Source organism: Patiria miniata, unplaced genomic scaffold (genome assembly GCF_015706575.1).
Source record: "Patiria miniata isolate m_02_andy unplaced genomic scaffold, ASM1570657v1 HiC_scaffold_13, whole genome shotgun sequence".
Lineage (NCBI taxonomy): Eukaryota > Metazoa > Echinodermata > Asteroidea > Valvatida > Asterinidae > Patiria > Patiria miniata.
The window spans coordinates 6,814,332-6,826,567 of NW_024037051.1; the positions used below are offsets into that span (position 1 = coordinate 6,814,332).

The window sequence follows — 12,236 nt, forward strand, 5'->3', positions numbered from 1 at the left end:
TGCTTTGTTTTAATATTTTAAGTTATTTAAATCTTAACACAGGTAAAATATACTTCAATTTCAGTACAAAATTGGTGGGAAATGTATTTCTCTCTTCCAAACAACCCCTTCATGAAATGTTTTAACCCAACTCTGTGGCGCGCTGTCTTAGAAACATACGCGCAACGCTAAACACGAACACAAGCGTGCATTTGCACACAAATACTGCTCCATGGGTAGGCCTATAGTACTTTGGTTGCTAATGGTATAGTACTTTGGTTGCTACGGGTATAGTACTTTTGGCCATGCACTGAAAGATTGCAAAAGTAGAAAGTACCATGTGACTCGCTCTCGGCCAATCAAGACACAGAATCTGTTGGTGAGGTGTTATAAACTTAACTATACTCTGCTTTTCAGCGCATAGTTTCACAATTTTTCTCTCCTTTTTTTGTTTTGTTTCTAGTTTGAGGGTTTACTTCAACGAAGGGAACTGCGTACGGATACGCATACCTGACGAGGAACTGGATGAGATTCCTGGAATGGTGAAAAGACTGGAGGCCGTCACCACGGGAGTCAAGGTGGGTTGAAACCAGACTAACATCGCCTGGTCCAACTGGATCCCAATGTTTCAGGACATAAATTATACTTTTTGATTCATAATATGGAATTTTGCGTCGGGGTGATGTAAATCAAATTAGGCTTTGCCCTTCACCAACGTATAAACACTGTATACTCAGTGTGTTACCTCCCGAGTGAAAGTTAGCTGGTTCGAACATCAGATTCGAACCAGCCAACCGAGCTTGATGGTCGAGTGGTAAGACATCTGCACTAGAAAGCAGGAAGTCGTGGGTTCGAGTCCATCATACTCCATAATTGACAATTCTGAGCATTTTGGATGTTATTGGTCTCGAAAGTGGTGCTATTTTGCCATGTTGTGGAGGGATCGTTTTTCAAAATGGCTACTTTCCACTTTGGGGAAATAGCGGTTGTCTTCTTTGGGTGAGAATACACATTGATCATCATTTTTCTGTGCCGCTTGAATACCTTTTGAAGTAATTTTGAAGTATGCGCATTTAGCACTAGTGTCTATGGGATTTTTTTTTTGCAGTATATACCGTACACGTAAGACCCCTTCCAAACAGGAACTGACAATTCACATGAACTGTGATTACACAAAGGCATTCCATTTGGTATTGTCCATTTTATTGACCCGTGAGTGATGATATAAAATTCCTGGATGGTTTACTTCCCGTACGTCAACCACAAATCTTTCATTTATCTCTCCCCACAGACCCAGGAGATCACCTTGCTTCGCAACGGTCTAGGCCAGCTTGGATTCCACGTGCACTACCAAGCTAGGCATAGTGGTGGAGGTCGACCCCTATGGGTGGGGCGTGGCAAGCTGGGTTAAGAAAGGGGGCCAGACTCGTCGAGGTATGAAATACCATCTGCAGCTGCCATGCTACACACATATGCATGAAAAATTGATTGTGACTTTTGATTTTGATTCTCTGTTTTTTAATTTTTAGTCTGAGGAAGGATTGATTTTGATCTTGATTCCTGATTAGTCACTGGAGTTGTATAAAGAACACTGTTTATTCGAATTCAGGGAAAAAAACCCAGTTATATTCCAATAATGATCTTTTCGTAAGATGGAAATTTTGTTGGTTTCATGTAAATTCAATAATGGAGTTTGCCCTTCACCGACGTAAGAAATGCAAAACCCCAATATTGAATTTACGTGTGCTATAGAATAAAGAATGTGATTTTGATTTTGATCCAGATCACCTAAATCTGGAAAATTTTGTTTACATCAAATTCAAATTCTGATTATAATTTTGATCTGATCATCTGTATCTGTTAGATCACTGTCTGGTCTCAAACACATTATGAAGTAATAATTTTAATCTTGATTTTGAATTTGATCAGGTGTATCTGTCAAATCACTGTCTCCTCCCAAACACATTATGTAATTATGAATTCTAAATTTGATTTTGATTCTGATCATACAGATCTGTGAGATCGCTGTCTGCACACAAAACCACGATGAGATGATTGATCTGCTCAGGACGTCACAAACGGTCAAAGTTCTGGTCGTGCCGCCCCATGAAGACGGCAGCCCAAGGAGGTAAATGTGACAATAAATTGATCATTTTATGCCCAGGAGCCAATGTTTAAGCCTTTCCTCCCAAGGATTTTGCTATCCTTCCTAAATTCTTAGAGAACAGGGAAAACCTCTCTCTTTTGAATCCAAAACGTGCATAAGTATAGTAGGAAATCGATAGTTTTACAGAGCATAGAGCACTATGTCGAGTAAAAGTGACTGGGCTTTGCATACTACAATCCTTCCCTAAAAAAAGTCTCAAAGCTACTGGTAGATTTAGAAAGATCTCCCCCAACTCGTAAAAATCGAATCGTTTGTGGCCCAACAAAATGGACTATTATATTACTAGTATGTATGTCAAAGTAGTCTCACTGAATATACCTATACTTTTGAAACGTGTACTCATTAGGCCCTTTCACACTATCATCTCACCTACCTGTGTAGTGTTCTACATGGGTCTGCAGTCACATCAAACCTGGGTTTGTACACGGGTCAGGCCCGGGTCACATCAAACATGGGTAGGCAAGGCATGCCGTTCACACTTACAGCGGTTTGTACACGGGTCAGGCTGAAAAAAAATTACTTCTGCTTCCGATTATATGCCTTTACCGACCACTCGAGTAGTGCCATCTCAAAATGAACTCTTGAACACACAAAATACATACACAGACAAGCTAGATCAATTCTGTGAATTAACATGCAAAAAATTTCTTTCTCCATCGGCATTTTCTTCGCATTTTTACGATGTCAAATCTGACCAGTTGACAGTGCACCGGCCTACAATGCATAGCCATGCTAGCGCTATCGATCGCATAGCCATGCACAGACTGGTTACCACATTTTCATCATGTCTTCTAAATGGCCCCTGCGCGGCGCGGTAGGAACCAGTTGTCGCTGCATTGAGCTACATGTAGGTTTACGCACGTGATTATAGTCATCAAATTGCGAAGTAGTTATATCGCGAAGCAAATTTGTAAAAATAACTGAGGTTTCTTTAGAAAAAATAGCGAATGTAAGTAAGAAAACAAATAAATACAAGCATTTTTTTTTATGCAAAAGGGTTGTTGAGAGGTATTTTGAGAAGACAGAATAGACAAGATTTTATTTGTATTTATTCAATACTTTTTTCTTTTTTTTTGAATTGCGGATAACATTTTTAGGTTCGCAGCCTAAAAATAGGGTCGGTCTGGTAACCGAAAGCAGAAGTATTTTTTTGTTTGGCTTCAGCTGTAGATTTTAGATTTGCTACCTGGGTAGAGCCTTTCACTCAACCCCTGGTCCTGTCCAGGGTTGGATTCTACCTGTGCAGTAGCCGTGGTGGATTCTTGCCAGTGTGAAAAGAATTTCCCAAATCTCTCGTGTTAGACCCGGGTTCAACATGGAGATTATAGACAGTGTGAAAGGCCCTGTACCCAATACTTCCAAATTTTGTAACTGTTTTATTTGCGTCTCTCTTCCCCAGGGGTAGCACACCCATTGACTACGACGCTTCCCTCCCGCATACGGGCAAGACGCCGTTCAACCGTAGTTGCAGCAGCGGCAAAGGAGGACACAGCTACAGGGCACCTATAACTATCCAACGAGGTAATTCCAGAAAAACAAACAAATATATAGCTTTGCAAACTTTTTTGGCGGAAATCCACGGAGAACCTGTTACAGGAAGTATACATTGTGTTACATTTTGGCTGATGTTATCAGAGCTAATACCTCAGTTAACTGTATTGACACCCAGTCATGTATTATGTCATACACTGTGTGAGCATTTTAACTCTATACCCAGGTTTTTTTTATGACCCTTCTGGCATCTTCTGAAAGCAATAGCTGTGTTAGAAACCAGAAGCATATTCTTTGTCCTTCAACTGAAAGTGGCATCCAGGACCATGTGAAATAAAGCGGCAGGGCAGGTCCCTCATCAGTCCTCAAAAACGTCCTGGTGGATTTTGGAAGGATCAAGAGTGAGGGTTAAACGACTTTCCTTGTTTTTTCAACCCAGATGGCAAGGCCGGCCAAGGTTCTCATACCAGATCCTTCACCACGCCCGGTACCCTGCTGCTTCATCATCTCACGCGCGCACGGCCTCAGATCTGTCGCGTTCCAGCGAGGACCCGGACTCCGCCTCGAGCAACGCCGTCCGCAGCGCCATCGCCACGTTAGAGCGCCGCATCCACCACCAGCCCGAGTCTCGCGGTGGGGGCGGGCAGGGCCAGCATCGCTACCGGGCTACGGTCAACTACTGGAAGGAGGTCAACCAGGCCAATCGCGCCGGCCTGCGAGGGGACGGGAGTCAACTGTCCTCGTCAGGCCACGGCACCTTGGACAGCCGCAGCTCACGGGATGGCAAGGAGACGGCCTTCTCGCGGATGGCCCACGACCGGCGCAGCGCGCGGGAGATGCGCACTACACCCCGCATGCACGACACGCCGGCCAGATTACGCAGCTCCCAGGAGGAGCTTGAACAGATCTCGGCACTGGCTGCGGTCCGGCAGGCTAATGTAAGAAGCTCACAAGAGGAGCTACACAGGGTAGTGCCCGCCGGGTCACACTCGCGACAGAACTCGACGGAAGATAAACTGGATCCTCATCCAAGAGGCAGAGGTACCCAAAATATATCAGAAATATTCATTCAGGAAATCTCCTATATTGGTATAGAGATAAAGAGAGAGAGAGAGAGACGGTGTTTATTTTAATGTTCCAAATCTTCAAATATTGATTTTAATCAAAAATTTTCCTATCAATGCAATTAAAAAAAAAATAGCAACATGCAGTGGAAAAGTATGTAGCTTGAAACTTCCTTTTCGCTGACCGTCCAGTTTTGATGATTGTTTTCGTCGCCACTCTCCATTTTTCTCCAACAGTGTTGTCGGATTCTTCCAATTCGCCGTGGCAGCGGCAAGCAAGACCTCCGCAATCAGCGACCTTCCCAGAAAGCAATCGGAACAGAACCAATCCTGCATTTGCAACTCCCAACAGTCACTACAGAGGGGTAAGTTCTTGAGTCAAGATTTAAAAAAAAAAAAATCTCACTAGACCTGAGACACAGTTTCATCATGCTTTATTTTCATGGCGCTTTCCTATGGGAGTATAGTGGTTCTCATCCCACCTGGCTTCCATAGGAAAACGCACATGAATACGAAGCGTGACGTCATTATGTCACACAGCTATTTGGCTGCCTAAAACAGCAGTGCCAGCCTGCCACGTTTGAAACCTATATTAAAAAAAATCCAGTTGCTTTTGTCTCTTGAGGTATCCCTTGTTTTTTGTCCATTAGATTTCTTGCTTCGGCTGACAAAAATTACAAGCATAAATAGTTACTAAACTCAGAATTCATACTGGAGAAGGTACTTCCTACACACGAGGTTTCAACTTACCCATAACCTAGCCCATGTTGGACTCCGTTGGAGTCCAGGGTATGAATCTCTCCTGCCCTAGCGAAAAGAATTCTAACACATTTTTGCATATTTTTACCTGACGGAGGAAGCTGAAAGTTCGCTTACATATACCTTGTGTCCAGAATTGTGCCTGCGCTGGATTTAGAAAAGGCAAATATGTCTGCAGGCGGCGTGTTTAAAGAAAATAAACCGCAATTCCACGCTTTCGTTCAAAACATTTTCAGTACAAACTCCCAGTGTGAAGATTACGCGCGCGCGTGCATGCATGCACACCTAGCATGCTGCCGCCATGGCAGCAAGCGGCAGCAAACGGCACATGCGTGTACGTCTTCACGCAGGGGGTTCGTACTGAAAATGTTTTCAACGAAAGCGTAGAACTTGCGGTTTGTTTTCGGTAAACACGCCGCCCATGGACATATTTGCCTTTTCTAAACCCAGCGCAGGCACAATTCTGGACACAAGGAATATGTAAACAAAATTTCAGCTCCCTCTGTCAGGTAAAAATATGAATAAAATGTGTTAAAAATTTTTTTCGCTATGGTGGTAGAATTTATACCCTGGACGTCAGTCGTAATGCAATGAAGATGTCGTCCAACCTGGGCTACCCATAACACTGTTCCTACTGTTTGTGAAGACCCTGCTGAATCCAACATGATCCAAACAGAAAACTAAAACAAAGACCTTTTTGTTTACTGCTCAGCGCAACATAATCCAATGGAAAATTGCTGCTCTTGAGATTTTTAAGTAAAAATTGTGTTTTTCCCCCAAGGCCTCTGTCAAGCATTCACGTAGTGGAGACACCCTCTCGTCAAACAATGTCGACGACAATTGGTACGACACCCACGATGACATGAACGGTTACCACGACAGCCGGCTGTCACGGTCCCGCGACAACATCGCCGAGCCGAGCGGCTACAGCGTGCCTTCCGCAGCCTTACCCGGGGACTTCAAAGACCCGGTGGATGGATACGGAAAGCCGGAGCGATACAGCCCAACTGAGCACTTGTATCCGGATAGGATGTTATCAGATGCTGAGCTACAGCTACAGAAGGGTGGGGTCGGGGGAACGGGGCGCCCTGTCCCGATCTCGATGGTCCTTCCATCACCGAGCAGCTCAAACCTCAGCGATGTGTCGCTGCACTCCCACTCCACGCACTCCAGTGGCTCCAGTCAGCGGGGCGATTACCGGGGAGAGTTGGGTGTCCGATCTTCCCACAGTGGTAGCCTGCCGCGCAACCCCATGACCGCCCTCAGCCCAGAGCTGGGTCGTAGGAGCACGGTGCATGGCATCCCTGGCCAGGGGAAGGCTGACTATGGGACTAGTGGGCACAGGAGAGCTGGCCCCTCCGCATCCTCTAGCAGTAGTATCAGCGAGTCCAGCAGTCCTAGGGTATCACGAAGGTACAATGTTTATCTGATTTCTTCAGTAGTTTGTCTGGATAGTTTCATTGATAGCAAAACCAATCACACATATATCTAGAGGTAGTTGTAGTAGCATGTGGAAAAGATCAGCATTAGCCCTAACCGTGCCAGACGTAACACAGTGCATCAGGTGGAAAAGTCTGGAGCACTTTGATGCATTCAGCTACCAACACCAGTGCATGAATGGCCAGTTCTGAGACAATGAGAGCTACATGTAAGTCCCATAGAACAATGCCACAGTTGTATCCTGCTGCGTGCGGTGACCACGGACTCTGAGGCAGTGTGGCCTTGAGACTTTCCCCTGATGGATCTTGCTACATTTGGCAGGCTCGTCACTTAGTCAAGTGTTGCATGTTGTTACGTTTGGCAGGGTTCTAGCAAACATACCCTGGAGGGTTAGGGTTAAAATGACATTAAGATCATTATCAAATTTTTGGTTCTTGAACTTTTCCAATGAAAGATTTTAACTCTATTACCTCAATCAACACCTATTACATTTTTTGTAACTAACAAAAATGTTTTCTACCCGTAATTTTGTGCTAATCCAGGAGGACGACCGAGGTACGCAATTCCAACGACTCTTTGAACACTCGTCTGCGGTCTGGCCACTCAGGGACCAAGTCCCTCCCAGCTAGCAACGAGGTCCAGGAGAGCCTGCGCAAGCTCATCGCTCCGGAGTCCATCAACCTGGATGCAGGGTCACCGTCGGTGACCGCATCGTCCGCCAAAGGAGCTCACCAGGTGAGTAGGGCAGTAATACAGTGCTTTGTGATTTGAGTCGGGTCATTCTAAGCAGGCATGAGAATCTTCTTGTTTAAACAGGAGTTCCTGGGGTTTTTTGTTGCCCAAATTTCTGTTTATGTATTTTGAGCCTGTTTTGGGGGCTTTTTTGCTTGATTTCACTTTTTTGTTTCCTGTTTTTGCACCAGTTTCCTGTTTTTTCATTGAAATTCATGCCTGTTCTAAGGCAGTGACTCGAGTTGTGGTATGTTAGTTCTAAGGCAGTGACTGCAGTCCAGTTCAGTAATTCCAAGGCAGTGCGCTTAGTCGAGTTGAGTCATTTGTAGGCAGTAGCCCAAGTTGAGTCTGGTAGTAGTTCTAATGTAGTGACCCAAGTTAAGTTGAGTAGCTCTAAGGCAGTGACCCGAGTTGAGTAGTTCTAATGCAGTGACCCAAGTTAAGTTGAGTAGCTCTAAGGCAGTGACCCAAGTTGAGTAGTTCTAATGCAGTGACCCAAGTTGAGTTGAGTAGCTCTAAGGCAGTGACCCGAGTTGAGTAGTTCTAATGCAGTGACCCAAGTTAAGTTGAGTAGCTCTAAGGCAGTGACCCGAGTTGAGTAGTTCTAATGCAGTGACCCAAGTTGAGTTGAGTAGCTCTAAGGCAGTGACCCGAGTTGAGTAGTTCTAATGCAGTGACCCAAGTTGAGTTGAGTAGTTCAAAGGCAGTGACCCGAGTTGAGTAGTTCTAATGCAGTGACCCAAGTTGAGTTGAGTAGTTCTAAGGCAGTAACCCGAGTTGAGTTGCGTAGTTCTAAGGCAACGATTCAAGTCAAATCATGCTCAGGTCAATTTGTGTCACTGATATTTAGTGCCATTATATTTAGTCTAACAAACTCAGACTAGGATAAGTTTCAGCATGTTAAAGTAAAATATGGCTCAGCCATGATAATAGTTTCTGCAATGAAAGTACAACGTAGAAACCCATGGCATTGGTTTAAGTTGCAACTACATTGTACCTTGCAAGCACAAGCCAAGGTGTGGATCGTTAGTAGTCACTGCAATTATTTCCCACAATTTTAAGGACTCTTAAAAAAATCTCTTTGAAATCTGGAATTTGTGAAAGGAATGGGTATTTTTAGGGATTCCTTTAGGCAAATCACTGCTATGCTATAAAGAAGAAAGGGTGTAAGTGTGGGTGTGTGTATGATCTGATACACCGTGCCCTCTGGAGACATGCACACAATAGGGAACAAAAGATTGTATACGTCTCCACAGGGCAATTTCTATAGATGAATACGTCTCCACAAGGTTATCACGAAATAGATATATGAACTTTACTCAAAAAGTAGGAATTTCCAAGGTATGTTGATCGTCACAAATGGAAGAGTCTGAGAAAAGGGATATTAAGTCCGAATTTCAGCCAAGGAAATTAATTTGGGTTAAAATAAGAGCATTTTGAAACTACACTTTCAAACTCGAAAACTTCACTACACGAGAACAAAGAAATGTCTCCACAAGGATACAAATTCCAGTATGTGTGTGTGTGTGGTATGTGTGTGGTAGTGAACAGTTGTTCAAAAATTGATCAACCGCAAAGCGGCGACAGCCACCTCTCGACAGCGAAGCAGTCAACAGGCAACAAAGCCGCCTTTCGGCCGCATAGCAGGCGAGGCAAAGCCTCGTACAATTAAATACCAAAAGCCCTACATGGCTCTGGGCCTTCAGCTTGCCCAAACCCTCTGCCGATTATTTCGTGGATTTTTCATTTTCCTCCCAATCTCACCCCTGTTACAGCTGCCATCATCATCATCATCATCACCATCATCATCATCTTCTTTTGGCACTCTCACTTCCTGCCTCGCTCCTGTTCCTCCTCCTCGCTCCTCGGCCTCCTTTCGCCTCCTTTCTCCGCTGCCTCCTAAGCCCGTCTTCTCCCACACTCTCCCCCTCTTCTTTGGCTCGCTGGGTCCCATCCGAGGCGGCCACTCCATGACTCAGTTTCGGAACTCCTTTGTGGGTTTTCCTGTCGTATGGGTAAATAGACCAAGAAAAAGAAGGGGGCAAAAATGGTTTGTGGTGATGGTGGCTGCTTGCTTGTTGGCTGGTGTTTGGGGGGGGGGCTGAGTTGTTAGGCTGACTCCTGGTTTAGTTAGTTGGTTGGTTTGTTGAATAACCTTTTTTGTATAGGAAGTGGCTTACCTGGCGCCTTTGCATGCTGATTTATTCATTATTTTGGTGTTGGTATGGACTTTGGCTGACTCCTTTACTTGGTTGGTTTGTTGAATAACCTTTTTTGTCGATGAATTGGCTTTCTTGGCCCCCTTGCATGCTGATGTATTCATTGTTTTGGTATTGGTATGGAATTAATAATTATGGATAATAATTAGGAGCACTGTGCCTCAATATTCAACTGGTAGTGCATGAATCCAATGGCACATTCTTTGTCCTGGTACTTGAGCACATGGACATCACGAGCCCCCCCCCCCCCAAAAAAAACCCAAAAACAAAAAAAAGGGGGAGAAAAAGAAGGGGGGGGGGGAAAGGAAAAAGAGGTGTGAAGTCAGATTTGTTATTAATTCAATACACATTTAACAAAGTGGGTGTCTGCAGGGGTGTCAGTGGGGGTGGGGTGGGCATTTTTCCCCTTGCCCACCCTCAAACAAATAATAAATTGAGAATATGCTAGCGAAAGTACAAGGATTTTTGGGGAAAATGTGCTTTGCCCCCCCCCCCCCCCCCCGGAAAAAATCCTGGCGACGCCCATGCTTGAGCATTCAAGAAGCATTAACCCATTAGTCTCTGTACTGCTGCTCTAAAAAAAATTGGAGTCTATGAAATACAAACTCATTGGCGGTACTGCACATGCCTAAATGACAATAATGAGGACAGTGACGGGTCACTTGTGAAGATTAAGTCCACATATTAAGGTGAAAGAGACCAGCTTGCATAGGAGTCCAAATTTCATATGACACCGCTCCTAAGCGCCCTGCCTTGTAACCCCCGTCCTGCCCCAAACACCCCATCTCTTTATGATTTTATCAACAAGTAAAATGCAATGTAATACATTGTAATACAAGAGGTAATGGTTTAAGGCCTAAGTAATAGAGTAACATGTTTAAGGTTTGACATGTACCTTCCTAAAACCTGCAAAATCCTCCAAAACATCCTGGTGGGTTGTGAAAAATCTAGAGGTTTAACCCTAACGTGCCTGAATCCATCAAAATCCACACCCCTGTTATGGAGGATTTCGGCGGATTCAGGATACCGCCATTTTGAAAAAGTTGGGGGATTTTGATGGATTCAGGATAGTAAGCCTAGCGATACTGCAGGATTTTGATGGATTCAGGATACCTCCTTATTGAGCCGTTGGGGGGACTTTGATGGATTCAGGATCTCAACAGTTTAACTCCATGGCTATATGTTTTGTGTGTACGAGGTATACCGGTATCGGTATGTACTGCACTAATGGATTCTGATGGACTCACTGGTGGATTTTGGTGGACTCAGGATACCAACATTTGTTGGCATGACAAAATTGGTGGATTTTGGCGGATTCAGGATACTTTCTAGTAAAAGTGCTCAAGGGGTTAGGGTTAATCGAGTTATTTAATACGAATCCCATTTGGTGTTTTATGGAACCTTTGTGAATTTGATGGAAACAGTTTTTATTTTTTATCGGCAATTTAACCAGCAACTAATCATTTGACAAATTTCTGCTTGCTGGGAATGGCTTACTTTTTAGATGGCAACATGCATGAAAAAAAGAGAGCATCAAGTTGGAAGCGATATGGAAAATATTAAAGAATGCTTTGGTGACAAGTTAGAAATCAAGCAAAAGCTAATCATAACGAAGCCAGAATCACCAATTTATTTATTTATTATACAAATACATGTATTGAGTGGATCAGCGTGGAATGGGAGGAATATTACCGCAAGGTAAAATCTGGACTTTTCCATTTCACGAGGCGAAGCCGAGTGAACTGGAAAAATCCAGATTTTACCGAGCGATAATATTCCTCCCATTTCACAGTTTAAAGCCACTCAATATTTGTTTTATATAACTGACATATAGATCCTTGTCATTTGATATATTTGAACTTTTATTTCAATACAAAATTGGTGAAAAAAGTATTTCTCTCTTCCAAACCACCCCTTCACGAAAATATTTGAACCCAGTGCTGTAGCGCTGGCTCTTTGGAACAATACGTAGTATTTTTTGAGCCCCGGCGTGAATGAGAGTAATAACGAATGACACTTGATGTGAGTTCCACCAATCAAATGACAAGGATCTGTATGTCGGTTATATAATTTTTAATATAAGTATGTCATAGAAAACTGAAAAAAATATTGTACATGTTTGTGTGCTCGGCAATTTCCTCTTCTGTTTCAACTACAAAGTTGCAAGCTGGAGGCCTGAAAAAGCCATTGAAAACTCATGAGCTGGGAGAGCATTGACCTAAAATATCTGCTTCATTTGAAGCATTACTTTGTTTCTTTTATTTATTTATTTATTTATTTAGTATTCTGGTAATGAAACCAAAGATTCCTCAAAAGCACCCTTGTCACTGTAGCTCGCAAGCCTGAAGAAACCTGTAGAAAGGAGACAATGAGAAGAAATTACAA

General features: G+C 43.7%; 2 protein-coding genes across 2 annotated transcripts in view; both read left to right on the forward strand.

The window, feature by feature from the left end:
* Positions 1 to 442: 442 nt before the first annotated feature.
* LOC119721159 (signal-induced proliferation-associated 1-like protein 3) lies at positions 443 to 4,304 on the forward strand. The gene is made up of 5 exons (XM_038191020.1): positions 443 to 557; positions 1,271 to 1,413; positions 1,992 to 2,107; positions 3,546 to 3,667; positions 4,077 to 4,304. Exons 2-5 carry the CDS (start codon positions 1,363 to 1,365, stop codon positions 4,235 to 4,237), a joined length of 450 nt encoding a protein of 149 aa, XP_038046948.1. The 5' UTR covers positions 443 to 557; positions 1,271 to 1,362; the 3' UTR covers positions 4,238 to 4,304.
* The window catches only part of LOC119721158 (signal-induced proliferation-associated 1-like protein 1), a 36,072-nt gene continuing 28,071 nt past the window's right edge, over positions 4,236 to 12,236 (forward strand). Inside the window, exons 1-4 of the mRNA XM_038191019.1 lie at positions 4,236 to 4,678; positions 4,939 to 5,066; positions 6,242 to 6,873; positions 7,443 to 7,635. Coding sequence (XP_038046947.1) covers positions 4,444 to 4,678; positions 4,939 to 5,066; positions 6,242 to 6,873; positions 7,443 to 7,635 — 1,188 coding nt within the window. The 5' untranslated portion in view covers positions 4,236 to 4,443. The remainder of the gene's footprint in view (positions 4,679 to 4,938; positions 5,067 to 6,241; positions 6,874 to 7,442; positions 7,636 to 12,236) is intronic.